Below are 26,606 nucleotides of genomic sequence, written 5' to 3'. Positions count from 1 at the left end.
TGATTGGCCCAAAGTCACCCATCCAGTTTTCATACCTAGAGAGGGACTAGAACTCTCTGCCTCTTGATGATTAGGCCAGACACCCAGCTGGCTTTCATGCCCAAAGCAGGACTAGAAGTCACTGTCTCCTGGTGATTGGCCTAAAATCTCCAATCATCCCTAAGAGGGGACTAGAACTCACCGTCTCCCGGTGTTTGGCCCAAAGTCACCCAGCCAGTTTTCATATATAAAGCAAGACTAGAACTCACTATCTCCTGATGATTGGCTCAAAGTCACCCAGCTGGTTTTCATACCTAAAAGAGGACTAGAACTCACCATCTCCCAGTGATTGACCCAAAGTCATGCAGCCGGTTTTCATGTCTTAAGATAGGACTAGAATTCACTGTCTCCCAGTGATTGGCCCACCCAGCCACTTTTCATGCCTAACACAGACTAGAACTTACTATCTCCTGATGGTTAGCCCGGTCACCCAGCTGATTTTGATCCTGAAAATGGAACTAGAACTCACAGTCCTGGTGCTTAGCCAAAAATCACGCAGTTGTCTTTCGTGCCTAAGGTGGGACTAGAACTCACCATCTCTTGGTTTCTAGGCGAGGCCAAACTGGCATCTCATCTCCTGCCCTCCCTGATGCCAACCAACCTCACTGCTTAGTTTAATTCTTGTTTCAACCTCGCACTTTAATCCTGGATGACAAGAGGAAGAGCAAATGGCTCTATTATACCTCTGCCACGGCCATGCCCACAAGTGTGGCACAAGTGAGCTGATGAGGATTCATAGAGAAGGGGGCCCATGTTTAGATAGGGAAGGCTCCCGTACTCCACAATTTCATGTTGGAGGCTTCACACCCCCACCCCCACCGAAAGGTTGGAGGTAGATTGGATTAGGCAAACCAATGAAGCCAAAGAGCAGAAGGCTGCAAAGATGCTTACCTGTTAATGAGCGAAATGAGATTCGTTAAGAACAATTTCCTTCTTAAGATGAGTTTTGCTGCCCCAGTGAGCAGACACCATCCATCTTGGCTCTGGCAGCTGCCATAATTTTTAGCATTAGGGACAGACGGGCCCATTGGTTTTGATTCAGAAAAGGGCAGGAGAGCAAAATGGGACCAGGAAACCTGGGAAATCATTGCAAATCAAAAGGCCACTCCAAGGGCAGGGAGGATGGATCCGTTTCTATCCTCCTGGCATTTATTTTTTTAGTGATCATCTAAAATAACCATTTAGAAAAGCTGCTCTTCCTCTCCAATATGGTGTGTATAACAGTTTATAAAACTGAGATAAATTTACTGGCAAGCAGCAAAAATAGGAACCCACAGTCTGTGAATCCCAAATGAGAACTAAGGATGCGGAGTCCAGGTGGTGCAGTGGTTAAATGCAGTATTGCAGGCTAATTCTGCTCACTGCCAGCAATTCGACCCTTACCAGTTCAAGGTTGGCTCAGCTTTCCATCCTTCCGAGATGGGTAAAATGAGGACCCAGATTGTTGAGGACAATAGGCTGACTCTGTAAACCGCTGAGAGAGGGCTGTAAAAGCACTGTGAAGCAGCATATAAGTCTAAGTGCTATTGCTATTGCTATTGCTATTGCAGCGTTCCCTGACACGATGCCTTCCAGATTGCTTGGACTACAGTTCCCATCTGCGGGTGGGCTATTGGCATTGACTGGGACTAATGAAAGTTGGAAGGGAAAAAACTTACAAGGAATATCACTTGGGAAAGTTAGATTTGGGAGAGAATTTGACTAGAAGACTTCCAAGGTTCCTTTCAACTCGATTATTCTGAAATTCTGTACTGTGTGTAGTAGATTCACTTGAAATTATAAATTCATGGGATACTACCGTGTTTCCCTGAAAATACGACCTACTCCGAAAGTAAGTCCTAGCTTGATTTTTACATGTGTGCCCAATATACCGTATTTTTCGGAGTATAAGACGCACCGGAGTATAAGACACAACTTAGTTTTTGGGGAGGAAAATAAGAAAAAAGCTGATTGTCAGGTGGATCGGCCTCCCCGAATACTCCCAATCAGCTGTTCCCAGAGGTGAATTTTAGCAACAGGTTCCTTGGTTGTGAGCTCTGTGCCTTGCTTTTTTTTTTTTTTTTGCTTTTTTTTCTGCCTCTGAAACTTCTGAAACTCTGTTTCAGAAAAAACTTTTTTTCCTGCCTCTGAAAGCCACCGAAACAGAGCTTCAGAAAAAAAAAAGCCTCTGAAGCTCTGTTTGGGGGCTTCGTTTCTGAAGCTTCGTTTCTGATGCTTTTTTCAGCCTCTGAAACCTCCGTTTGAGAAGCTGGGCGGGGATATATTTGGAGTATAAAACACACCCAGATTTTCACCCTCTTTTTTGGGAGAAAAAGATGTGTCTTATACTCCGAAAAATACGGTAAGCCCTACCCCCCAAAATAAACCCTAATTAAAACCCCACCCACTCCAGGGTGCATGGGTAAAATTTAAGCTAGGGTGAGGATAGGAGGATGGAGCTGCCCTATTACTTACCTTCAGACAGTTGCAGCCAGGCCTCGCACACCCAAACACCTGCCTTGCTGGCCCATTTCTTCTGCAGCTGGCAAGGCCGGCAAGGCTTTCCTGAAGGCCTCTACAGGTGTTAACAGACTGTTATCAGCTGCAGAGGCCTTCTGTAGAAGAAATGGGTGTAAGGCCTCTGACAGCGAAAAGGAGGCTGGGGGTGATGCACGCAAGTGAGGTGAGTCAGTGGACAACATCTCCCCCCAAAATAAGACCTGGTGCCTTTTTTGGTGGAAAAAAATATATAAGACAGGTCTTATTTTCAGGGAAACACGGTAATTGGAAGGGCCCAGATTTATCTAGAATGAAAATCAAGAGGAAAGTTGTGATGATGACATAATCCAAAGAACGGACATTCAGCCAAAGACGTTTGAGGCTAATTCTGGTGGGGAAACGATAGTTGCAACATCAGTGAAGCATGCTGCATGGTTGGACAATTTCTGCCGCTTTGTCCCCAGTATTTCGGTGCCGTTGTTGCTTCCATAAAAAGAGCTGCAAACCGTAGAATTTATACCATCTTGTTTAACATTAAATCCCCACCCACCCACTTCTCCGATTGTCTTAAAATATATTTTTCCTGGGAGTTCCCAGCTGAAATATTTTCCAGCAGAAGAGTTTTGTACAGGATGACAGATGGGAACGCTGGGAAGGAACCCTCTGGGGTAATAAAAATCAGAGCGAAGGAAAGAAACGGAAGGCAGCGGAAAGCGCAAAGCGCCAGAATGCCGGCTCTATTTCCAGCGGAATCGGACTTGAAATATTTTGTTGCAAGATTTCGGCTGAACCACCAGCAGCACAAAATGTGGCCACAGGGTGTGGGGAGTGACGAAGGCCGCAAGATGGTTAAGACGCAGCTACGAGAACATGAGGACCTCGAGTAAAGTCTGAGCAAAGAGCACAAGAGCCTTGGTAGTACAGTGGTTTAATGCACCCTGTTATTAACACAGCTGCCTGCAATTTCTGCAGGTTCAAATCTTACCAGGCTCAAGGTTGACTCAGCCTTCCATCCTTTCTAAGGTAGGTGAAATGAGGACCCAGTTTGTGGGGGCAATAAGCTGACTTTGTATAAATATACAAAAGTATGAAGGCTATTGCTTAATGCACTGTAAGCTGCCCTGAGTCTCCGGAGAAGGGCGGCATATAAATCAAATTAAAAAATAAAATAAAAAAAATTCATGGTGGTTGCAGGGAAAGGACCCGCCAAGGATACTACAGGCCGTCCTCCACTTACAAATGAGCCCCAAATTCCTGTTGCTAAGCGAGACAGTATAGTTTCGCCCCATTTTACAACCTTTCTTGCTACAGTTGTTAAATGAATTTGTCGTCCCCCGTTGACTTTGCTAGTCAGGTCGCCAAAAGGAGAACACGTGACCTCAGGACACTGCAACCGTCATAAATACGAGCCAGTTGCCAAAAGTCCGAATTCTGATCACATGACTATGGGGAATGGCTGCAATGGTTATTGTGTGTGAAAAATGGTCCTGAGCCTTGGTAGTACAGTGGTCTAAAGCACCCTGTTATTAAGACCAGCTGCCTGCAATTACTGCAGGTTCGAATCTCCCCAGGCTAAAGGTTGACTCAGCCTTCCATCCTTTCTAAGGTAGGTAAATTGAGGACCCAGTTTGTGGGGGCAATAAGCTCACTTTGTATAAATATACAAAAAGGATGAAGGCTATTGCTTAACGCATTGTAAGCCGCCCTGAGTCTCCGGAGAAGGGCGGCATATAAATCGAACCAATAAATAAATAAATAAATAAATGAAGGACTTACCTGTGGTGGAGGCCTCATTTGAATCCCTCCTCAGGAACACAGCTTGCTACTCATCCAAACTCCCTTGCAAAGTTATTAAGAGAATGCGCAGGAAGGTGCTTCGGGGAGCAAAAAAGGATCTAGACCAATAGTGTCAAACAAACTCAGTTTCATTGAGGGCTGAATCAGGGTTGCGCTTGACTTCGGGGGGGGAGGTTGCGGGGTGGACATAGCCCGGATAGACATGGCCAGCTCAACGTCACTTGTGTCAGAGGCACCTGTGGCAGCCCGAGCACTTTGCCAGAGAAAACGGGCTCCCAAGCTCCATTTTTGGCTGTGACGGCATCCTGCAACCCTCCGCCAGCGAAAATGGAGTTCGGGAGGGTAGCCCTCCCAAGCTCCGTTTTTGCTGGCAAAGGCATCACACGCCAGTTCTTTGCTGTTTCCAGGGCAGCCCCGGAGGCCACATCTAAGCACCGTCCAGATCCAGGCCCCGGGGCCTTGAGTTTGACACCCCGATCTAGACTGATCTACTTCTGTAGTGTGATCTACCCCTCCCGTGTGGATCCTTGGGGAAGCAAGCAAATCTCTAATTTCCCTTTCTGAAAATAGCACTAATCTCTAGAAACAGCCCAATATTAAAGTCCAAGGGTGTGACTCATCTGGCACAGCTGATGTTCCTGCTTTATTTATTTATTTTATTCCACCTTTATTTATTCATTTTATTCCACTAAAACCTTATGGTAGGACTCAACAAGCACAAATGTAATGTCTAATTATGGATAAGGTACCAACAGTGCTGGAGCTTGTAGGCGGGCTGTCATTAATTCTTTTAAAACGTAGGCAGTCCCAATGCTTTCTAAGTCCTCAGAGTATTGCAGAGTTGTGTGTAACAATGTCAACCTCTTCCAAATTGTTGCAATCTCTTACTACTACAGTAGTAGTAGTACTCTGGGCTTAGGTGACGGTTCAAAGTTCCAGGGGCATTGAAAACGTCATTTACGACCGTTTTTTTCACACTTACGACCCTTACATGCTCACGTGATCGAAGTCCAGAGGCTTGGCAACTTGACTCGTATTTATGACAGTTGCACGGTATCTTGGGGTCCTGTGAGAGCCTTTTTGCGACCTTCTGACAAGCAAAGTCAGAATCCGGGGGAGGCGGATTGGCTCAGCCAACGTGTTGCTGGCATAACAACTGCAGTAGTTCGTTTTGACAAAATGGGGCAAAAAAGGTCGTACAACGGGGGCAAAACTCATTTAACAGATGACTTGCTTAGCCACACAAATTTTGGGCTCAATTGCGGTTGTAAGATGAGGACTACCTGCCATCTCCTCTTCCACAAGAGAGCAGCAGTCAAATGCCCCCATTTAGCTCTTTCTGAGGGCATCAGGCTGGGCAGAGGCTGGCCTTCCAAGTGCCACACGACCCCATTGCTGTGTTTACTGTGGGCACCTGTGAAGTCTGAAATTGAAAATAGCCTAGTGCAGGGGGGTTGGGGAATTATGGGCCTTTTATGGCTTGTGCACTTCAACTCCCAGAATTCCTCAGCCAGTATGGGGAACTATGGGCCTTTTATGACCTGTGGACTTCAACTCCCAGAATTCCTCAGCCAGTATGGGGAACTATGGCCTTTATGACCTGTGGACTTCAACTCCCAGAATTCCTCAGCCAGTATGGTGAATTATGGGTCTTTTATGACCTGTGGACTTCAACTCCCAGAATTCCTCAGCCAGTATGGGGAATTATGGGTCTTTTACGACCTGTGGACTTCAACTCCCAGAATTCTGGGAGTTGAAGTCCACAAGTCATAAAAGAGCCATTGTTCCCAACTTCTGGCCTAGTGGATGTATCCCATTATGTGCAGGTTGCCCCCCCCCCCGCCCCGCCCCCCCGTTCTGCAACCTTCACTGCAGGCTTGTGCACGCTCATGAACAAGGATCGCACAACCACTGATGTTAAAAGAATTAATCAGGGGGATTTATTGAAGTATCAAAGGTGGTTAAAAGGCAGACATAGATATTTACATATATATTAACTTTCGGGCACGGGGGAAACAGTCTTGGGCTGCAGAGGAATAAGCCCCTCTGTACACATCCCAATCCCCAGTTATATATTAATTATTATATTTTTCCTTTTTTTTTTTTAATCTCCCCTTCTTTCCAAGACACAAACAATAAAAAATAAAAAAACTGCGAGCCAGAGACGGACACAGAATCACATGGTCAGTTTTCTTCTTCTGTTTTTTTTGTTTGCAAGTTTTCTCCCCAGACAAGAGACAAAGGGGGAAGGGATGTGGGGAGGGTGGGGGGAGAGATTTGCAGAGAGAACGGCAGGGAAGAGGGGAAGGGTGGGCATTTACTGGCACAAATGAGAAAAGTCTGCAAAAATCCTGGAAGGAACCATCGGGAATCACCAGGCGTTAGGACGTTTAGAGAATGTGTTGGAAATGCCCCGGGGGTGGGGGGTGTAGACCGGGGCGAAGCACAAGAAGGGGGCCGGGGAACGGCAGCTGCCTTGGGAAGGGTGAGATAGGAAAGGAAGTTCCCCAAAATTCAGCTATTCCAGGCATTATTATTATTTTTAAAAAAAAATCCACAGCAGTCCGTTGCAATTCTCCGTGGGGCAAAGCAGATATTTTTAAGAGTGGCTCCTGAACCCATCTTCTACCACAGCTGCATCTTAGAAGGTGAAGTTCATTGAAACAGGATCCAAGCCTGGGGCTGAGTAGTCTCTAACATTCTGGTTCTGTTTGTTTGTTTGTTTGTTTGTTTGTTTGTTTCATTTTGCAGAGCAGCCAAAATCAGCTTCTTCTGAAGGAGATGGACTGGGGAGAAGAGGAGGAGGAGGAGGAGGGAGAGGGAGAAGGGGAGAGGACGAGGAGTGGAGAGGAAAAGAGGAGAAGGAAAGCAGAGGAAGAGAAAGAGGAGGGGGGAGAAGAGAGAAGGAAAGAAGAAGAGGAAGAGGAGAGGGTAATCTAGGCCAGGGGTCTCCAACCTTGGCAACTTTTAAGACTTGTGGACTTCAACTCCCAAGAAAGCTGGCTGAAAGAATTCTGGGAGTCGGAAGTCCACAAGTCTTAAAGTTGCCAAGGTTGGAGACCCCTGATCTAAGCTACCTTGGGGTGTTGGGTCAGAGAGCAGGATGGTCATCACCACCTACACAAAAGGGAGGGAGGTAAGAGGAGGAGCTGGAGACAAGTAATCTGCATTCACCAATATATTTAAGCCGGCTGGACTTAAAAACATAACAATAAAAAAATAGCCACTTAGTCTTCCACTTTCCGCAGAAGCTGGCCCGAGAAAGCTGTGCTGCTGTCCAGGTGGACGGATGACGAGGGGTGAACATGGTGTGGGAATTGGATGCTCAGGTGGCCTTTGTGGGTCCCATTTCCTGCCGTCTGGCCAAGAATGTCACAATAACAAGGATGAGACAGACAGACAGACAGACAGACAGACACCCCCCCCGTCCTCTTCCTCCCTCCCTCGCCCTCCCTCGCCCTTCCCAAAACTATCATGGCTTTGAAGAAATAAAACCTGCTTCTGACAGCCCAAGAGTCCTCGAGCAGCTCGGCCCTGACCGGGAAAAGCATGCAGCCGAAAAGGATTTCCCCCCCACCCTGAAGAGACACCCCTCCCCCCTCAAAGACATCCCCAAGACGCCTCTCGGGCCAGACGGCCATCACGACGGCACTCCTGAATGGCGGGATGACGGAGGGCGAGGGACGCAGACACAAGGTATCTACATGGTCATCCAGAACCTGGAACTCAAGATCAAGGGTTCTCCATCCATCCAGAAGACCGGGGTGGCCCCCAAAGCTACCCCCATTAGCCCTGCCCTCCCTCTCCAGATACTGTGAATCTCAGTGCTAATACCTGGGAAGGTCGGATATAACAAGCAATGGGGGGGGGAGGGGGCACTGGGACATCCCTCACCTTCAACATCCAATGGGCCTTCCACCTCCCATTTGGACTTTATATACAAACAGCCCCTTTCCCCCCCACCCCTCAAAAGTACTGATTCCACCCCAAAGGGGGAAAAAAAATATGCAGCAGCTCTGCCCCCCATCCCGCTTTTTTTTTTTTTTGAGGGGGTGGGGGACAGAGCTAAGCATGCCTACCCAGCCCTACCAAATTAACCGGGTGGGGATGAAAAGGTTTTGGTGGAAAGAGGCATCTGAAGGCAGAGGGGGGAGGGGGTGGAGCTTCCTGGATAAGGGGAGGGGTTAAAAAGTCCTCGGTTTCAAAAATCAAACCGGGAAAAGAGTGGCAGCTGCCGGTGGTCGGTTTTGTACACGATGGGGTTTTTTTTTTTTTTTTTGTATTCCTTAAAGCATCTTTTCGTTCGGGTTTTTTCCGTTTTTGAAGCCAGCCCTCCCCACCACCCCCCACAAGCCGGCTTTTCTCCAATCCTCTCTCCCCTTTTCCAGCACGCACCCCTTCCTTCCTTCGCCAGCTTCTCCCCACACAGCACCCAACACCCCTTTCCCCCGCTTCTCCTCCTCCTCCTCCTCCTCCTCCTCTTCCTTTCCCCGGCTTAGATGAAAAACTCCTCCTTGCGTTTATGACCATCTCCGCCATTCAGAAAAGCCTCGCGGGCTTCTCCGTGCTCATCCAGACCACTGGCCTCGTGCGTCAAGTAGGAACCTGTGAGGGCAGAAAAGAGGGGGGGAAGAGAGAGAGGGGGTGGATTAAGTGTGTCCCCCAAACTGGCTCCACTCTTGTCTAGTTCAGGGGTGTCCAACCAGGGGTAGGATTCAGCCGGTTTGAGCGAACCGTTAGCCTTCTCCCCCCCCTCCCCACCAGGCCCTCCGGAGATAGGAAACAGCCTGTTTCCCTACTTCTGGTGGGCCCAGAAGGCCCGAAAATCAGCTGGCTGGCACGCTCATGCACGCCAGAGCTGAGCTGGCGTGCCCATTGATATGGCTACATGTGCCACCTGTGGCACGCATGCCATAGGTTTGCCATCACGGTGCTAGGACTTATTTTCCGGTTGGGTCTTATTTTCGGGGGGAAATAAGAGCCTGGTTTAGCTCTGCAGACTAAAGCACCATAATTAACATCCAGCTGTCTGCAATTACACCGGTTCAAATCTCCCCAGGCTCAAGGTTGACTCAGCCTTCCATCCTTTCTAAGGTAGGTAAATTGAGGACCCAGTTTGTGGGGGCAATAAGCTGACTTTGTATAAATATACAAAAGAATGAAGGCTATTGCTTAGCGCACTGTAAGCCGCCCTGAGTCTCCGGAGAAGGGTGGCATATAAATCAAATTATATATATATATAAAAAAAGGTATTCTCTGGGTAACAGAACAAAGATGATAAGGAAGAGCCAGCCAGGCATCTGGCTTTATGGATTGGGCAGCCTTTGTCAATCCAGTGCCTTTCAGAGGTTGTGACCGTCATCCCACCAGCCACAAGAGACATCGTAGCTGCAACAGAAGTCTTACAGCTGTGGCTCTAAGGTGGGACCGCTTTGCCTGGAAGACTCGTGTTTAAGAATTACAAGTGAGATCACAGCCCATCAGGGCTGAATCACAAACCCATCCCAATTCGACTGGATGCCAAAAAAAAAACAGCAGCTTCAGTCCAGGAAGGCAGACAATAATAACTCTTGCAAGCCACAGGAGAACCAGCAAACCATGACACTCATAGATCATGTCAAGTGCCATCATATTTCAATCCAACTCACACACCTACATGCTGTTAGCTCTGGCGCATTATTTAAGGTATGTACAAGGCCAAGTTATTTGTGAGGCTGAAGGTATCTGCTCATCCCACTAGGTCAGATAGACTAGAGATTCTATGGGGTGGGGACTTCAGAGGCACACCTTCTCTGTAGCCACCCCAGACGTTTAGAATAGCCTACTGAGATACTGAGAGCACGTGGTGGCTCAGTGACTAAGATGCTGAGCTTATCAATCGAAAGGTCGGCAGTTCAGCGGTTTCAAATCCCTAGTGCCGCGTAACGGGGTGAGCTCCCGTTACTTGTCCCAGCTTCTGCCAACCTAGCAGTCCAAAAGCACATTAAAAAAAATGCAAGGTGAAAAATAGAGCCCATTTTTGGCCTCCCAAACCCCCCATGCATCATATTTTTGCCCTCCCCGGCCCCCAGGAGCACTCCGCAGGCCTCCCAAACCCTTTGCGCATCCCGTTTTTGCAAAAAACGGGATGCGCAGAGGGTTTGGGAGGCCTGCGGAGTGGTCCTGGGGACCGGGGAGGGCAACAACTTTTTTTTTCTTGTTTACCTCTTCGAAATCTTGGTGCGCCTTGTACTCCGGTGTGTCTTATAGTCCGAAAAAATACAGTACATGCTTGCAATGCCCACTTAGAAGCAATCCGAGAAAGAACATCAGGTTCCCATTCATTGGTCAGAGGTGAGAGATGAGGTTACTTAAAGAGACCCTCCTGGGTTCCCCTCACTAACCTTTCTGCCGGATGGAGCACCACACCATGACGATGAGTACGCAGATGACGAGAAAGACGAGGAGAGCCAGGATGCCCCCCACAATGGCATAGGGCACTGAAGTCTGGGCCTCTACAATAGCCCCAGGATCTGCAAAGGACAAAGAAGGTGCTGAAGACACGAAAGGAAGGTGGAAACGTCTCTGGCAAGAATTGCGCTGCTTTGCAAAAGGAAAGGGGGAAGGAAGAGTCTCCTCCATTTTTCCTATTTCTGGCCACCCTCCCTCTTGGCAGAGGAGAGCCAAAGGCCCGCAGCCAACAGGGAGCCATTTCCACCCCAGGCCTCAGCAGAAAATGTTTCACCTTGACTTCTGTGGAGATTCTCAAGTCATCCAGGTCGTGGTTGTCCCATTTTTTTTTTCCCAGAGGCAACTGGGCTGTTTTGTTTTTCTTTGAAGACGTTTCACTTCTCATCCAAGAAGCGTCTTCAGTTCTTCAGAAGAGAAGAGTCCTCCTTCAGAGCTGAAGAAGCTTCTCGGATGAGAAGCAAAACGTCTTTAAAGGAAAACCAGGAAGTCCAGTTGCCTCTTGAAATAAAAGCACTGTTGGATTTCACCTTGGCACCTTGAAAGGATGAGCTTTGCAGTTGGTCCTCATCAACAGCTGGCTGACCCAGACTGAAAGGGGCTCCATCTCCATCTGGTGGCCGCCATCTTGTGCTAGTTTTACATGAAAGGCATTGGGCAGGGAGTGGGAGGAGGAAGGGGGTTTAGCGTAGATCAGGAGTGTTAAACTCAAGGCCCGGGGGCCGGATCCGGCCCACAGGGTGCTTTGATCTGGCTTGCGGGGCCGCCCTGGAAACAGCAAAAGACCGGCCTGCGGTGCCTCTGCCAGTGAAAACGGAGCTCGCGAGGGCTATGGGCAGCCCTCCCGGGCTCCATTTTCACTGGCAGAGAGTTGCAGGAGGCCATCACAGCCGAAAACGGAGCTCAGGAGCCTGTTTTCTCTGCAAAGCGCTCAGGCCGCCACAGGCGCCCCTGACACACGTGACATCGAGCTGGCCACACCCACCCTGGCCATGCCGCCCTCTTGCCCCCCCCAAAATCAAGTTTGACACCCCTGGTGTAGATAGTCACTGTCCAAAGTTAAATATTGGGACCAGAATTTCCAGTGCTAATCAAATTGGTTGCTAAGCGACTCGTGCCTGATTTTTTACAACCAGGGCTGGGTATGCAGGGGGGCACTGCATTATGGGTGTGGGAATGCGCGCGCACGACCCCCACCCCTTGGTGCCCCACCACACCGCGCTTTTGGCACACGACGGCAAAAAGGTTAGCCATCGCTGTCCTAGACCCAAATGCGAGGGCTGGATCTGGGACCACAAAGACCAAAAGGAGCAAATGCCGGAAGATCGGGAATGTGAGGTTCTAGGTTGAGGCAGAAGCCGAGGTGGCTGCAAAATTTGACTTACCATAAACCACCAGAACGTACTGGTCCGAGGACCGTCCATGTTTATTGGCCACTTGGCACGAGTAGGTGCCGTTATCCAGCATGCTGAGACTGGGGATGGTCAGGACTTCGCCCTCTATCAGGGCTCGCTCGGGCAACGTGTCATTCGCTCGGCTCCATTTAATGTCTCTGGGCCTGAAAGGGGCACCCAAAAGAATCTGTTAGCCTGTGCCTCAACCCCGCCCTCCTTCGCTGCTGCCGCCTTCTGGCCACCAGCACAGCATCCTTTCCACCTACACACACACACATACTTTCGAAAAAGCAGCTCTTTTCTCTTCAAGGTTATCCGCTGCCAGACCAGGTGATGGATGGACACGTGAGGCAGTGGCTGGATCAAGGGGCACTCGAGTAATAACTCTGCTCAGGAATTGTACCCATCAGTCAGGCGGGTCAGGGAGAGAGGCAAGGACAACTTGTTCACAAAAGGGTGGGAGAAAAAAAAATTGAGGATCGGGTCTCGGGACCTGTAGGAAGTTAGCACCCACCCATCTCCTAGAAGAATGAAATATTCTAGGAAATATTAAAAAGGCAAAACATGATACCTCCCTGGATGAGAAATGGAGAAACATGTTTTTTGAGGCAGGAAGCAGGCTCACTCTTAATAGCCGCCACCCTCCTCAATAGCCCACAGCAGATGTCAGCACTTAAGAAATAAAAAGATAGCTAGGTCTATTCATAAGCAAATGCCCTCACCCAAGATCCAACAAAGGTAGGGTTAACCATCTACCCATTTAGCAGCATAACTCACCACGTGGCACCTGGGGAGATTGCATCACCCAGCAAGGCTCAACCAAGCCTGGGACTCAAAAGACAACCTACAAAGTTACCCAGGCATGGCCCCATGGGAGTCTGACAACCAATCAGAATACAAGCTCAAATTCAAAACCCAACAGAGGGTATAAATCTCTTTCTCTCTCTCATCCATGTGCTTTTTTGCCCAGGACCTCAACACCATGTGATCCTGTCCACCATTAAACCATCTTTTCAAGCAGTTTCCATGTTTCCAGTGTCTTTCTCCCCACTTGGAACTGAACCCAGATGGACATTTCTTCCAACAAACCCTAATGGGACAGGAAGACATTTAGGCAAAATGGCTGGCTATTGATGGTAGCCACAGCCAAGACAGGAATCCTTTTTCTTAAAAAAATATATATATATATTTAGTTTATTTAAAAAAAAAAAAAGTTAAAATACGAAACACCAAACTATTGGGAGGGTGGGGTGGGGAAAGAAAAAACACAAGAAAGAAGACATTAAAAAGTACCTTTTTTAAAAAAGATTAACTCATATATACATAGAGTAGCATCCTGCTGATTAATATAATACAACAGTGTGAATCTCCCACTCCTTACAAAACAGGCCAAAAGAATTTTATATCAATAACAAAATAGTTAAGAGGGAAATGATACAAATAATACACAAAGATATAAAAACAATAAAGATTATCTGTAATAATGAAAAGGGAAAAAAAGGGGGCAAGATTAAAATTCCCCCAAACCTTCTGTTAACCAACTGTTATGGTAATTGACTCGTAGAAAATTTACTACACGCTTCAATCCAACATCATCCCCCAAAATTAAGCCTAATTGATCCCGGATCCAATAACCGTGTCTAGCAATTATCAGTGGCTGATTGGTTAAATACAATAAATCCAATTTTCAAAGCCAATCTACCCAGGACAGAAATCCTGCCCCCTCTTGTGCAGAGAAGAGCAACAAAGATGATTAGGGGACTGGAGGCTAAAACATATGAAGAACGGATGCAGGAACTGGGGATGTCTAGTTTAATGAAAAGAAGGACTAGGGGAGACATGATAGCAGTCTTCCAATATCTCAGGGGCTGCCCCAAAGAAGAAGGAGTCAAGCTCTTCTCCAAAGCACCTGAGGGCAGGACAAGAAGCAACGGGTGGAAACTAATCAAGGAGAGAAGCAACTTAGAACTAAGGAGAAATTTCCTAACAGTTGGAACAATTAATCAGTGGAACAACTTGCCTCCAGAAGTTGTGAATGCTCCAACACTGGAAGTTTTTAAAGAAGAGATTGGATAACCATTTGTCTGAAGTGGTGTAGGGTTTCCTGCCTGAGCAGGGGGTTGGACTAGAAGACCTCCAAGGTCCCTTCCAACTCTGTTGTTCTATTCTATTCTATTCTATTCTATTCTATTCTATTCTATTCTATTCTATTCTATTTTTGAGCCTGTTGGCATTAGTGGCAAAATACAGAGATGAAAGACAGACACAATGAGCCAGGAGCAAGCAAGGGTTTGTTTCCTGTCCTAGTTTTGCATATTCTTCCCGCCCCCCCCCCAAATTACGTCTCCTTCGCCAAGGTTATATAACAACACGCCAAACCCGACCGTCGGAGGAGAAAAGTGACTCAAATGTGCATGTGCCACCAACAGCTATTCCTCTTCTAAACTGCCATTGGCTGTGAAAACTGTCTCCCATGTCTCATTTTTCACACATGCACGCACACACCGTTTTTGAAACAGCTGATGCTCCAAAACAGAGAGAAGTCAAAATTGAAATCAACATCTCCCGGAAGAGAATGAGATAATTTGTGCTAGATCAAAAAGGTTCTCAGTTGGTTTATAATAATAAGAACTTTATTGTCATTGTACACAGTATGTAGTGGCAAAAAAAAATAGGGCTCCCCCATCACTAGATTGGACCAATCGAATTGTAGAAATTAAGATTTAGGTGGGAGGGGCAGGAGTCAATGAGTCTTGAAGTTCATCATCATCATCATGCTGGCTGGGGAATTCTGGGAGTTGAAGTCCACACATTTTCAATGGTCAAGGTTAAGAAACACTGTTTTATGGCATTCCACTCCAATAACTTTAAACTCTGGCCTCCATTTCGTATTTGGTTCTGCCCTTCAAGCCCAAATATCTTATTTTAGAAATGGAACCAGTTAGTGGACCTTGAAATCTTAAAGTTTGTTGTTGTTTTTTTTTTTTTTAAAAAGGCAGAACTTTCAAACTTAAAATCTGCCCAGTTCTTTTCTAAGACATCCTGTACCCTGGGCTACAGGCAGGGTGAGAAATTTATTTATTAGATGTTTATCCTGCTTTTACTATTTTTATAAATAACTCAAAGCAGCAACCATAGCTAATACTCCTTCCTCCTCCTATTTTCCCCACAACAACCCTGTGAGGTAGGTTGGACTAAGAGCGAGAGAGACTGGCTCAACATCCCCCAGCTGGTGTTCATGCCTAAGGCGGGACTAGAACTCACTGTCTCCTAGTGATTGGCTCAAAGTCACCCAGTCGGCTTTCATACCTAAGGTGTGACTAGAACTCACAGTCTCCTGGTGATTGGCTCAAAGTCACACAAGCTTTCATGCCTAAAGCAGGACTAGAACTCACTGTCTTCTGGTGATTGGCTCACCCAGTCAGCTTTCATGCTTAAGGCAGAACTAGAACTCACACTCTTCCCAGCATGCTCTCTGGGGAATTCTGGGAGCTGAAGTCCGCACAGCTTAAAGTTGCTAAGGTTCAGAAACATTGCTCCAGAATTCCACACCCACACCCATTGGCCACGCTGGCTAAAAATCAGAAATCTGCAAGTTCTCTCCGAGGTTCCCCGGATGGCTGATCAGCTGTTCTCCAGGAACTGCTTCCCCCATCAAGAGACCCAAAAGCAAAAAGGCCTTTTGTGAAAAGTTGGGTTTTTGATCTATTGTTTTAGTTAAAATGCAAACAGAGGCAGATTTGGTCTAATAATCAATACCCTTGGTTGATGAAGCCCAAAATATTCCAATATCTTACTTGACAGCTCTCATTTGTTAGGGGTCGCCAATTTTAGCTTTTCTCAGCACCAGATTTGGGTTTTAATAAATGTCAGTAAAAATTGGTTTGTTTTTTTTAAAAAAAAAAACAGGATAACCGCTGCCATAACCATGTACTTCTTTTCCCCAGATTTTCTGCACAAGGTTCTTTCCTGCTGCCACCAAAATAAGTCCAAAATGTGCTTTTTCCCATCCAGAAAAAGGACTTACAGTGGGTTGCCGTTTACAGCGCAAGTCAAAATTAAGGTGTCTCCTTCCCTCATGACTCCCTGAGGGGGATGAATTCTTGCTGTGGGTGAATCTAGAAAAAGAGAAAGAGAAAAAAAAGAACCGAAATAATAATAATATCCTGCTAACAATTTGTAGCCAATACAAAATATAAATAAAAAATTTGTATTCTCAAAAGACCCTGGAGATTCCTGCCTTTTCTTGGCTTAAAAATACACAAACTCTTCAAGAACAAGTAGACGCAAACTATAGAACCAACTGTTCCCTCAGAATGTAGGAATCTGATCTGACGCCACAGCAAGTTTAGAATTATTTGCAGGTAGCCCTCGAGTTACGACCTTAATGGAACATGCCCATCATGGTTTTAAATCGTAAGAGTCATAAAATGGATCAGCCACATCACCAACCCGATTTTTCGACCTCTGCTGTGGTGCTTGTTAAGCTAACGTGGTGGTAGAAAGTGAATACGGCGGTCACTGAGCAAATGCCATGGTGGTCGTTAAGCAAATCTATTTTAAGTGCCAGTTTGGGGCATAAACCATGGTCACGTGACTATGGGATGCTAAAAGGTAAAGGTAAGGGTTCCTCTTGCACATATGTGCTAGTTGTTCCTGACTCTAGGGGGCAGTGCTCATCTCCATTTCAAAGCCGAAGAGCCAGCGCTGTCCGAAGACGTCTCCGTGGTCATGTGGCCGGCATGACTACACGCCAAAGGTGCACGGAATGCTGTTACCTTCCCACCAAAGGTGGTCCCTATTTTTTCTACTTGCATTTTTTACATGCTTTCAAACTGCTAGGTTGGCAGAAGCTGGGACAAGTCACGGGAGCTCACCCCACTATGCGGCACTAGGGATTCAAACAGCTGAACTGCTGACCTTTCAATCGACAAACTCAGCGTCTTAGCCACTGAGCCACCGCATCCCTTCATGGGATGCTACAAATGGTTATAAATGCAGCCAAATTGTCGAGCATCTGAGGTAACAGGATTGCATGTGGGGGGGGGGGGCAACTGTTGGAACTTTGGATTCGGGTCATAAGTCCCCTTTTTGAGTCCTGTTGCAACTTTGAACTGTCGCTACGTCGTAAGTCAAAGACTAGCTGCATTCCCCTCGGTAGCTTTTCTTTAACAAGGACGGTCGAATTAAAAGACAGAGGCAGATGTTGGCTTCCGTCAAACATGTTCAGGTTGGTTCAAAATGTTTCTGACAGCTCATTGAAGGAGTCCCTTTGTAGCCATTGTAGGAGGGAACTCACGGAAGCAAAGAAATATCACAGCCCGGTCGCCCTTATTCCGACATACCAATTTGAATCAAAGGCAGAAGCTTGAGGGAGCTGCAGCTTTTGTGAGCTTTTGAATCCAGTGTGTGAGTCGGAAAAGGTGCTCCCGGTTTCCTTCTGATCTCTGGAAGGAATCCTGGCATCCGTCTCCGTGTGACAGCCTTTCAGATTTTTTGACGAGTTGCTATCCTTGTTCCTTTAATCTCTCTTCACAAGATTTAGTTTCCACTCTTCTGACCGTCTTCTCACACTTCTCTGAACTAGTTCCAGATTGCCTTTCCCCCCCCCCTCCTTTTTCTTTTCTTTCTTTCTTTCTTTTTTGACTCATATCACACGGCTGTCTCAGGCGGCTGTCTCTTAATACGCTACCCTTGCAAGTTCTTCTCCACAAAAGAGGCAGAGCCAAGCCAAAAATTCCCCGCTCCGCAGAGGTGCAATTGATCCGTTTTCCTAAAATATTAACTTTGCATTTGACAACGTGTCCAGCCTCCCGGTTAGCTTCCTGCCCTCTTTCCCAGCTGATCAAGACCGTTTCAAATTTTATTTCTGCCTCCTTAGAATATTAGCTAACCTGCTCAGCCAAGGGTCATCCGCAAATGATCAGCATTCTCTCTGCTCCCTCATCAAAAGTCATTAAAATGCTGGAGAGCTGGGGTTGAACCGTGATGCATCTTCGCTCCCCCCTCTGATGAAGAACCTTCTCTGCACACTTTGACCTAAGATTTTCAAGCCAGCTATCTGTCTACTTCATGTCACACCACCCAGCCTACACTTAACTACTTTGCTAATCAGACTACGGTAGAGTGTACTTGTTCAAATGCTGCTTCTGGGCTTCTCTGCGGCATCTGGTTGATCGATGGGAAAACAGGACATTGAACTAGATGAGTTTTTAATCTGATCTAAGAAAGCTGCTCTCGCTCTTTGTTCTCCAGTTTAAAATGCTGGAGTCAAGCTCTTCTCCAAAAGCACCTGAAGGCAGGACAAGAAGCAACGGGTGGACACTAATCAAGGAGAGAAGCAACTTAGAACTAAGGAGAAATTTCCTGACAGTGAGAACAATTAATCAGTGGAACAGCCTGCCACCAGAAGTTGTGGGTGCTCCATCACTGGAGGTTTTTAAAATGAGATTGGACAACCCTTTGTCTGAAGTGGTGTAAAAGTTTCCTGCCTAAGCAGGGGGTTGGACTACAACAGTGATGGCTAACCTTTATGTCACTGTGTGCCTGCATCCATAATGCAATGCACGCATGACTGACCCCCCCACCCCACGGCCCATTTTGGGCCTAGCAAGCCTCCCTGCAGCCTCCTGGGATCAAAAACGGACCACAGGGGGCCCGTTTTTGGTCCCAGGAGGCTGCAGGGAGGCCTGCTAGGCCCAAAACGGGCCACCGGGGGGGGGCGCTGCACCCCCCCACTCCCTACTGCCCCCTGCGCATGTGCGCGTGACCCCCCTGTCCCCCGCACATGCGCATGCGACACCCCCACCCCCCGGGTAGGCAGAGATCTGAAAATCAGCTGGCTGGCAGGAGGTGGGCGTATACGGGGTGGAGCTGAGTTGGGCGGGGGACTAGAAGGCCTCCAAAGTCCCTTCCAACTCTGTTATTCTACTCTATTCTACTACTATTGGTTTTTTATATATATCCAAAATATAGCGCAGGACCCCTTCAATACCCAGGCTCTGGCAGAAACTCTGAGATTGAGGAAGATACATGCCACCCATAGGAGTGAGAAGGGAGTTTAAAATATACATATATAACTTTATATATATATATATGCTTTCTTTACATGCTGGATTTGTAAACCAGTAATTTCTATAGCCAGAAGTGTGAACGTTTTACATCACTATCCCCTCAGAAACTTCATCCATCATTAATGCCTTTAAAAAAAACCCTACACTTTATTTATTGTCAACAACCTTAGAAACCTGCTAGTAGGCAGAAAAAGGCAGAATTAAAAAAAAAAAAAATCAAAATGAGTGCGTAACGTAGTAAAGCTGTTTTTCAAGCACAGCTCCCAAAGCAGAGCAGCTAAATAAAATATTTTAAAATAATAAGCCAAGAATTAATATCGATATTAATAGAATAGAATAACAGAGTTGGAAGGGACCTTGGAGATCTTCTAGTCCAACCCCCTGCTTAGGCAGGAAACCCTACACCACTTCAGACAAATGGTTATCCAACATCTTCTTAAAAATTTCCAGTGTTGGAGCAGTCACAACTTCTGCAGGCAAGTTGTTCCACTGATTAATTGACTAGATTAACTAATTCTACTTTAATAGAATTTTGCAAGTCTGAAAGTACTTCAGACTTTTTAACAGCCTGTCTGTTAGGCCGGATCCTTGCTTAATTTTTTCCTCTGACCGATAAACCACTGAGGATTCATAATTGTTGCCCCCTTCATTCCAACAAGACAGGGGGAAAAAAGGGCAACCAGGATGCAAAATGCAACATGGCTTCATTTCTCGATCTCGCTAACCCAATCCCGTCTTACAAAATCTTTCTACCTCTCCTGCGCCCCTCCCTCCCTAGGGAGCTCCAGCGGTCACTTACACTGTACATCTAGCACGTACTGCGTCTGCTTCCGCTGACCACGCAGTGCCGGGTGGATGGCTTCACACGTCACAATGCTGCTGTGGTCCTTGCGATCCACCCGGAAACGCACCATGCTGTTGATGCTGAATACTTTCCCATTTTCTTGCTTGCTGCTTGTTCCTGAAATACACACAAATGGTGCACCAGCCCCGTCAGATAACCCTAGCGAGCAGTTAACAACTCCCCTTTAAATCAGGGGTGTCTGACCTTGGCAGCTTTTAAGATATGTGGACTTCAACTCCCAGATATGTACCATGTTTCCCCGAAAATAAGACCTGTCTTATATTTTTTTGAAAGCTGAAATAAGTGGTTGGCCTTATTTTCAAGGAGGTCTTATTATTTTGGGGAGCATGAAGCAAGATGGGGATCCTTTTGCTGTCTTACCTGATTTCCAGCTCTGTCTCCCTAACCCTAACCAGAGGAAATGGCGGGGACCGGCTGCACATTTAAATATTTTCAGGGGGGAGGCTTATTTTAGTGCATGCACTCAAAAACCCGATTGAGTTTATTATCCGGGGAGGTCTTATTTTCGGGGAAACAGGGTATTATACCAGGGGTGTCAAACCCAATTTCAGTGAGGACTGGATCAGGACTGTGGTTGACTTGGGGGGGGGGCGACTGAGTGGGTGTGGCCGACTGGGTGGGCATGACCAGCTGTACACCACTCCCCAAACTGCTGGCATGTTTCCTCTTTGCATTGGGTAGACCAGGCCGAAGCCACGTTGGCCTGATGTTGCCACTTCGTACTGGGTAGACCGGGCCGAAGCAGCGCAGGCCGGCCCCTTACATTTCCCAGGATGGTCCCACAGGTCGGATCCAACCACATCACAGTCTGGATGTGGCCCGTGGGCCTTGAGTTTGACACCCCTGTATTATATGGATGATCTCAACAACTGATTCTGGGCGGACTCAAAATAAAAACAATTTAAAACATTACAAAAGTTAACATACACAATGGACAAGCAGCATCAACCCAAATCACTAGCCTAACTAAGAAGAGGGTCAACTTTGACACCCCCAGGCCTGGGCAAAAAAACCCCCTGTATCTTTATTGGAGAAATAGTTGTTGTCCATCCAAAATTGTCAGGCGGGAACTCAAAAGTGCTTTTTTTATTTAAAAAAAAAAGTCAACTGGATTGTTTTTTAGGAGGAGAAGAGGAGGAGAGGAGGAGGAGGTGAAGGAAAAAGAAGAGGAGGAGGAGGAAAAGGAAGAAGAAAAAGAAAAGGAGGAGGAGGAAGAGGAAGAGGAAGAGGAGGAAGAAAAAGAAGAAGGAAGAAGAGGAGAAGGAAGAAGAGAAGGAAGAAGAAGAAGAGGAGGAGGAGAAAGAAGAAGAAGAAGAAGAAGAAGAGGACGAGGAGGAAGAAAAAGAGGAGGAGGAGAAGGAAGAAGAAAAAGAAGGAAGGGGGAAGGAGGAGGAGTTCCACTTCTCATCCAAGAAGCTTCATCATGGATGGAGCTCCTTGGATAAGAAGCGAAACTACAGTCCAGATACCTTTTGAGCACTTTTGAGACAACTATGACCTGGATGACAGAGACTCTCCATAGACATGTAAGGCAGACGTATCCTCTCACCACTCAAGGCATCTAACTGGAGGATAGATCAAGTGGAAGAATAGGTTGACTTTGGCCTAAACGCCAACAGGAGAAGTGGTGCCTGGATCCCACTTCCCAGGAAATATATTCCACAGGGGCCCAATTCAGCATTTGGAATGACACCTTTTATCTCTTTCCGGTCCCGGTACCAGCGCAGGGTGGCCGCAGGGCGTGACCTGGGAACACTGCAGGTGAGTTCAACTTCTCCTCCTTCTACCGCCTGTTCCTTCACCTCCACTAAAGGACTGTCCGGGGGAACTGGAAGAAGAAAAACCAGGCAGATCATTAGTCATCCCCTCTTTCACCTCACATCCCATGGCTGAATCCTTCACTCAGTACCTGAACCGCCTCCAATGCGGCAACTTTCTTAATTAATATTTCAACGGTTAGTGATAGTTGGGAGGAGATGTCTTCACCCAAGCTTCTCAGTTCGGAGAAGGTCATTTTAGGAAGGAAAACAAGGACTTAGCCTTCTACAATGAAGCAAAGAAGAAAAACAAAGAGAGGCCCAAGGGATGGGCATGAATTTCTGAAGATTACAAGGGTTTGCTAAATCCCTTGACCTCTATTTGTTCCTTCCAACATTTCGTGCTTGCAAAATAAGATAGATTTTTTTTTTTTTTTTTAAAGGAGTTATAGCTTTTGTTTTACTTGCATCAATGCTTCCACTGATGTTCTCCTAAGGACGAATCCAAATCTTTTCTCTCTCACTCTCACTCTCTGAAGATTATCTGCTCCCCTACTGCCAAAGGCTGACCTTGAAAAACGATCATGTCTTCTAATAGTCTTTTGTCTGGCAGGTTAGGTAGATTCCTGAAAGTGTGACTTTCAGAAAGGCTACAGCTCAGCGTCAAAGCACATGTTCAGCACGCTAAAGATCTTAGGTTCAATCTCTGAGCTCTCCTGAGGGGGAATAAAGCAGACGGGTCTGAAATTGTGGACAGCTATTGAAGCCCGTCTAGACAATCGTATTGCCAGAATGTTCTTTGCACCGGCAGCTTCCAAAACATACCTGATTTTTTTTTTCCCCTTTGGGTCGGCTGCAGTCAGACTTAGAGGCAGGGGTGAGATTCAGCTGGCTCGGACCAGTTCGGGTGAACAGGTAGCTCCGAGGATCAGCTGAGAGTGAACCGGTTCGCTCCGATGATCAGCTGGGCCCGCCTGCCCGCTTCTGCGCTATACCGACCTATATTTCCTTTGTTTGAAGCCCAGCTGATAGGCGCGGCAGAGCGGATTGCCATGCCTCAGCTGTTTTACTCACTGGGACTGCAGTAAAAGGCTGTACTTCCTGAGAATGCTCAGGAAGATAAATCTATCTCAGCATCTACTTCTGTCCTACTATCGCAGCACCATTGAGAGTGTCCTGACCTATGGCATTCTTGCATGGTATGGGAGCAGCTCTGTAGCGGACAAAAAAGCTCTACAGAGAATCATTAAAACCGTCCAGAATATCATCGGACTCCAGCTCCCAACCCTGGACGATATCTTCGAATCTCGCTGTTTGAGAAAGTTGCATAACAGAGACTCTTCCCATCCCTGCTTACAATCTTTTTGGACTGTTGCCTTCTGGCAGAAGATACAGAACAATTAAAACTCGGACCTCACGTTTTCTGAATAGTTTTTATCCCAGAGCTATAATTGCACTCAACAATGAACTAAAGGGCCACCATCAGTGAGCTGTTGGACAGCATTACTTGGTCTGTTGTGTGGATGTTTGGGTGGTTTAGGGGTGGGGAATTGTGGTGGGTGGGAGTGTGTTTGGGGATTGTTACCCTGTTTCCCCCAAAATAAGATATCCCCTGATAATAAGCCCAATCGGGCTTTTGAGTGCATGGCAATAAGACCTGGTCTTTGGGTGTTAAGTGAATTTCGTTGTATGGGTATACTGTGTATACACGTACAATGACAATAAAGTTATTATTATTGTTGTTATTATAGAAGATAAGTTTTTCAAAAGCACTGTGCGCAGGGGAAGCGTGTGTTTGGACCACTCACAAGGGAAGCAAGCATGTGTGCACAAAGCAGGCGCCCAGCGAACCAGCTGTTACACCAGTTGAATCCCACCACTGCTTAGAGGGGTGAACTTTAGAGGGATGAGTTTTGGGAAATGAGTGAAAAGCCCTTTGCCAGATTGAAGGGTATGAAATCAGAGCAACATATACACACTGAACAGGGGAGGCAAATGGTTCCCCCATGCATATTATCAAGCAATTGAGTATTGTAAACTCAAGGGATGATACCAGCAGACCTGCTGCTTTTAATCTGGAGCAGCCCCATCCTGGTCAAGTGGTGGTGGTGTGTGTGTGTGGGGGGGGGAATATTCAGTTTAAAAGACTAAACTATGGGTGTCCAACCTTGGCAACTTTAAGATTTGTTGGACTTCAACTCCCAGAATTCCCCAGCCAGCCAGTTGCTTAGCAGGGTGACGCCTACCCAGGACTGTAAGGATGGCAATCTGATGATGAGTGTCTTCTGTGTACAGCTGGCAATAGTATCCACCTTCATCTTCCAGACGGGCGTTGGAGAGCACAATGCGGACTTGTTTTTGGGTGAACTCCACCAACTGGAAACGTTCATCCTTCAAGGCTGTAAGGAGCAGAAGGGAAATATGTCAGTTGTGGACCAATAAAATAAACAAGGATCATCTTCATCTCCCAGGTCACAACAAGCCACAGTCATGGTTCTGAACACTCCTGGTCTCCAGTTCAGGACAACATTGTAGATCAACATGGAAGGAACATCAAGAAAGTAGATGACCCAACTTCCATGTGGCTTCGTGGCTCTTTAGATCAAACCGAGATCCCATCCCCAGCCCACAATTTGACACCTTGAAGCCTTAGAAACAAGGTTACCTCGCGTGCCGTTGAAGAAGAGCGTCTGCCGAGATGGATTCTGGATCACCACGATGGAACCATCGTATTGGTGCAGTTTGCAATTGATCTCAGCCTGTCCGCCTTCTGCTACCGTCACATTCTCGGCTTGGACCTCCTGAGCTCTAGCTGGGATGGAGAAAAAGAGAGAAGGGGTCACCAGCCTTATTTCCTGGAGAAAGGACATCTGGTCATCATCAAGGAAGTCTGCTTACTGGGTGGACCTATCCTTATCAAAACCAGCTTCTTGCAAAGTTGATGGACTTCAAGGTAGCTTTGGAAATTCCGTGTCGGTGAGAACTAACTCAAAATAAGGATGAGCAAGATACTAAGCCCTAAGAAATGACTTACTGCCACTTCAAGAGTGTTCTCCAAGCAAACCCAGAGGGGAGCAGAAGAGGTCAGAAAACGAGTCAGAAAAACCATGCTGCTCCCCAACTTCAGCTGCCACATCTGGGTTGCAAAACTCCCCCTGGCCATTTGATGGCAGGAGAGAGTAAGAGTTCTTTGCTATTAGCTAGTGTGTATCCAGTAATCGTCATTTTGCCCAAATATGATTGGCCTACCTAATAATGTAATGGCGAACCTTTTCGGCACCGAGTGCTGAAAAGGTCGTGTGGAAAGGTCGCGCATGCACGCACACACTCATCGGGGCCATGCTCTGGAAAAGCCAAACTTCTGGGTTCTAGCGCACATGCGCGCCTGACAATCAGCTGGCCAGCAAGTGAGCATGTGCAGGCCGGTTTCCAACACTGCCATGCACATGAATGGATCGCGCTCTGGAAAAGCCGAACTTCCAGGCTCTGGCACGCATGCGCACCCACAATCAGCTGGCTGGCACACATGTGCTCACTGGTTTTCGGCACTGCCGCGCATACGAAGGACAGCTGATCGTAACACGCGCATGTGTGCCCGAAACTCGGAAGACAAACAGGCAAGGCTGCGCGTCCCGGGTGACATGGCTTCACATGCTACTTTGGGCACGCATGCTATAGGTTCGCCTTCACGGGTCTAGCCTCACTATTGGTGTGTGTGCGTGTATGTGTTTTTATTATAATTTTGTCCCAATAAAGGAGAATATTTATAGCTCAGTGTTACGCCGAGGGCTCCTTGATGCTAGTGCTGTGATTAGCACTGATAATGTTATCTAGTTTGGATAATGAAAGTCTGCAAGAAAGCAAACCAAGCTCAGAGAGCACCAAGGATCGCTTATTATAATTTTGGCTTGTTTTATGTGAGGCCATCTAGAACTATTCATCTGCCTAACTGGTTTATGCAGACTATAATCTGAATGATAATGGTCAGCGGTCAGCGGGTGGAGAGCCTTGCCAAGCGGCTAAGAGCCGGAGGGAAATCCGGACGATCTCCTTCTCGTCCTTTGAAGCTTAACTAATCGTCCTTCCCATCCTCACAAGTCAGCTATTATTCCACAGAGGCGTAAACAAGAGGACATCGGAGTAACACACAAAAAAACGGTAAAGTAAAAACGTGAAAAGAGGAGGGCATGACAGGTGTTGCTGGAGAATTCCTTATAGGAACAGCCTCATCCCGGGTGTGTGGATTACAAGGCATAATAAAATAAAATAAAATAGCAGGTTGCATGGCCTCGTGTAGGCATTTCAGGGACTGCGTGCAATCTTAAGGAAATACACAGTGCTTCGTTGAACCCAGTCCTGGCGGGTATTTATTTATACCTCTTAACAATCCCCCCCCCTTTTTCCCTGCCTGTAGGACAACACGGAAAATATTAAAACCCTTTTTATAAATAGCACAGAGACAAAAGGGCCCCAGGCCAGTGTTAGCGCCGTGTTCTTCCCACACCATGCTTCAGCCCCTGTTAAATAAATGCTAAGTAGTGGAAACCTCCCTGCTAATAGGCTTAGCGCGATTCCAAGGTTCGCCGGTATTATCCATGCTAAACGCCAAGAGGCACTGTACACAACCCTGCACAAGACAAACGCGACATAAACTGAGCTTTAAACTTGTGACTTAGCCGCAGCCTTCACTGCATCGCTTTCAACTCCGGGCATTTTGAAATGGGGAGAGGGTTTGTATTAATTAAAAAGGAATAGA

General features: G+C 46.9%; 1 protein-coding gene across 3 annotated transcripts in view; it reads right to left on the bottom strand.

Annotated features, from left to right (window-relative positions):
- Positions 1-8,575: 8,575 nt before the first annotated feature.
- CADM4 (cell adhesion molecule 4) overlaps positions 8,576-26,606 on the bottom strand; it is a 163,507-nt gene continuing 145,476 nt past the window's right edge. For 2 of the 3 annotated variants that reach the window (XM_087876071.1, XM_034437975.3), the window contains exons 2-9: positions 24,516-24,662; positions 24,097-24,249; positions 21,787-21,921; positions 20,028-20,189; positions 16,183-16,273; positions 12,147-12,319; positions 10,698-10,826; positions 8,577-8,919 (exon numbers count right to left, since the gene is read on the bottom strand). In XM_087876071.1, coding sequence (XP_087732197.1) covers positions 8,810-8,919; positions 10,698-10,826; positions 12,147-12,319; positions 16,183-16,273; positions 20,028-20,189; positions 21,787-21,921; positions 24,097-24,249; positions 24,516-24,662 — 1,100 coding nt within the window. In that variant the 3' untranslated portion in view covers positions 8,577-8,809. Of the gene's footprint in view, positions 8,920-10,697; positions 10,827-12,146; positions 12,320-16,182; positions 16,274-20,027; positions 20,190-21,786; positions 21,922-24,096; positions 24,250-24,515; positions 24,663-26,606 lie in introns of all 3 variants that reach the window. The other variant, XM_034437974.3, reaches the window with a different exon arrangement.

Source organism: Pantherophis guttatus, chromosome 10 (genome assembly GCF_059756535.1).
Source record: "Pantherophis guttatus breed Tessera chromosome 10, ASM5975653v1, whole genome shotgun sequence".
Taxonomy (NCBI): domain Eukaryota; kingdom Metazoa; phylum Chordata; class Lepidosauria; order Squamata; family Colubridae; genus Pantherophis; species Pantherophis guttatus.
This window is presented reverse-complemented; position numbering and strand designations above follow the sequence as displayed.